Source organism: Beta vulgaris, chromosome 1, assembly GCF_026745355.1.
Source record: "Beta vulgaris subsp. vulgaris cultivar EL10 chromosome 1, EL10.2, whole genome shotgun sequence".
NCBI lineage: Eukaryota > Viridiplantae > Streptophyta > Magnoliopsida > Caryophyllales > Amaranthaceae > Beta > Beta vulgaris.
The window spans coordinates 24690314-24693216 of NC_079202.1; the positions used below are offsets into that span (position 1 = coordinate 24690314).

Consider the following 2903-nt stretch of genomic DNA (forward strand, 5'->3'; position numbering starts at 1 on the left):
GTGGAAGATACAGTGGGTGATGAGAGGCCACCCCGAGGACGAGACAGGCCCTCTGCTGCCATTCATCTCTCTGGAGCAAGTAAGGGCCCTGTCATCCAAGAGAATCTTGATCGTCCAGTGACAACTGGTCATCTGGAAACTATCTTAAGCGATTTCCAGGCTAGGATGGCCGTTGTCATGGAAGAGCAAATCAAAAGCAATATGCTGTTTTTTCAGATTAATCCAGGTCAGGCTGCTGTGGTGCCGCCTAGGGGGCAGTCCCAAGTAGGTCGTCCAGGGACCAGCCGACCTCCTCGGCCGAAAATGACAAAGCAACTGTCTAAAGGAAAGCAGCCAGCTGTCAGTGAACCAAGGAGGAAGATGGACTGGAAGTTGGTGGTCCGTCCAGGAGATAACATTCCTCCTAGTGGTCACAAGATGGAGACGGATGCTAGGGAGTACTTGGAGGCCAAGAGAGCAGCTACTCTTTAGCGTTCGACCTTCGGGTCTACTCCCTACATGAAGGATCCCCTGTTAAGGGTTCCGTCCAGGACGAAAGGTAGAAGTCACCTTTGCCTGTTTAGCCAAGGCAAGAAAAACGGTTTTTTACAACCTCTGGTGTATAGGCGTCAAGCCTTAGCTAACACCTTCTCAAATCCAGTGCTGAAAGAATATTGTCGGGAGCACATACCCACTGAGGGACATGCCGGGGCACTCAAGATTAACTGGCCGACTCCCTTTTCGGCCAGAATCATGGAGTCCCCCCATTCCCAAAGGTTAAGCTTCCGACGATAGAGCCTTTCGACAACACTACAGATCCGGATTATCACTTGTCAGCATACAAACATCAGATGTATGTTCAGGGAGTTGACGATGCTAGATGGTGCAAGAACTTTCCAGCTACGCTGAAAGGGGTAGCTCAAAAATGGTTTAACAATCTTCCGCCTAACTCGGTCAATAATTTCACTGAGCTTAGTATCTTGTTTACTAACCATTTTGGAGCAAATCCACAAGAGCAGAAGACCAGCATGCATCTAGGAAAGGTCGTCCAAGGACCTAAAGAAGCCCTAAGAAGCTATGTAAAGAGATTTAATCTGGAAGCATTGCAGATCCAGGATCTGAATGCGGGAGTGGCTTTTGATGCCTTCATCAGGAGTATAAGACCAGGAAGCTTTAAGTTCAATTTGGTAAAGAAGAAGATATCCACCTTAACTGAGGCCCTTTAGGAGGCCGAGGCATTTATCCGTGCTACGGAAGTTTGCGCGGAAGCAAAACATCCGGAGACAATGAAAATTGAAAAAACCATTCAGCCAAAGAAGAACATCCACAAGAAAGCTGAAACTTGGGCGTTGACTTCAATGACAACTTCATCCAAACGAAGCAAAAGAACTAAGCCAGTAACATCAGCTGAGCCTATAGAGTTGAGTAAGGATCAGTACTCCATTCTCATGGAGATCAAAGATCAATACAAAATGAAGGCGCTAGCAGAAATGAAGACGCCTTACAGAAACAGAGCTAAAAACAAGTACTGTCATTTCCACAAAGATTGTGGTCACGAGACGAACGAATGCAAGCATCTGAAAAGTGCTTTGGAAGACTTAGCTCGCAAGGGTAAGATGAACTCTTATCTACCTCAAGCAAGTAGAAAATTCCTGAAAAAAGATAATCGTCAAGGGAGAAGAAAAGATGATGAAAGCACTGACGAAGATGTAGTGCTAGTGATTTCTGGAGGATTTGCAGCAGGGGGCCCTACCAATCGCGACCACAAAAACTATTTACGGGAACTCAGTCAGGTAATGCTCACCAATCAGGCAGAATCTGATCCTTTCCCAAAAATTATGGTTAGCGAGCTGGATCACGGGAAGATAAGAATACCCCATGACGACCCACTGGTAGTAGAAATGAAAATTGCAAATCTTAGGGTAAGACGGATCTTGATTGATACAGGAAGTTCTACCGATATATCAGTGCGGATTGTTTATCAAGATTGAAGTTTGACGAAAATAATCTTGTTCCAGTCAATCATCCCATCATTGGATTCGGAGGAGGAATCATTCATCTAATAGGAACAGTCACCTTACCCGTCAGGGTAGGGGACAAAGAAGCCTCCAGGACGCTCTTTGTTAAGTTCTTAGTGGTACGAGATTTGACAGCTTATAATGTCATTCTCGGATGACCCACCTTGAACCACACCAAAGCAGTAATTGTTACCCATCTAATGCTAATGAAGTTTGAGTGCGATGGAGGGAAGATTGGATCCCTATATGGAGATCAGCAAGCAGCAAGGGAATGCTACCTCACCACTCTAAAACCTTCATCATGGAGAGGATAAAAGTCAGAGCAGCCAAAGGCCATAGAGGAAGAACCGACCGAGATATTGAAAGGCCAGATAAGTGGATTGAAGAATGAGGTAGGGAAAGCTCAGTTAAAGGCCCCTCGAGAATGCAAGCTGTTCATACTCTTACTGAGCAAGAAGAGGAAATGCCTGGCCATCAAGGAAGAGAAAGCTTCCATTGAAGAAGTGATGGCCATTATGGGCATGGGACTAGAACGTCCAGAACCGGTGGAAAGACCAGTAGAGATTTGTCTAAACGAAGAACGTCCAGAAAGGACGCTAAAAATTGGATCAAATCTAGGTTCTCAGACAAAAGACGAATTGATCGCGCTATTGAAGGAGTTTGAGGATGTCTTCGCATACACAGTACAAGAGATGCCGAAAATTGATCCCGAAGTTGCTATTCATAAGTTGAACATAGATTCGGGGCGAAAGCCAATCCGGCAGAAAAAAAGGCACTTGGGTCTGGCCAGGAACCAAGCTGTTGATCAGGAGGTCCAGAAGCTATTGAAGTCAAAATTCATCCGGGAAACTTATTATCCGGATTGGATTGCCAACGTAGTCATGGTCCCCAAGCCCAATGGAACAT

The 2903-nt window shown here is 45.6% G+C and overlaps 1 protein-coding gene across 1 annotated transcript; it reads left to right on the forward strand.

Annotated features, from left to right (window-relative positions):
• Window positions 1-1265: 1265 nt before the first annotated feature.
• LOC125493304 (uncharacterized) lies at window positions 1266-1970 on the forward strand. Its single transcript, XM_048636526.2, has one exon. The coding sequence runs from the start codon at window positions 1266-1268 to the stop codon at window positions 1968-1970; it is 705 nt and encodes a 234-aa protein (XP_048492483.2).
• Window positions 1971-2903: the final 933 nt, after the last annotated feature.

Excerpts from the sequence above, each read along its gene's own strand:
- LOC125493304 (XM_048636526.2), top strand. The coding sequence starts at position 1,266 with ATGAAAATTGAAAAAACCATTCAGCCAAAGAAGAACATCCACAAGAAA.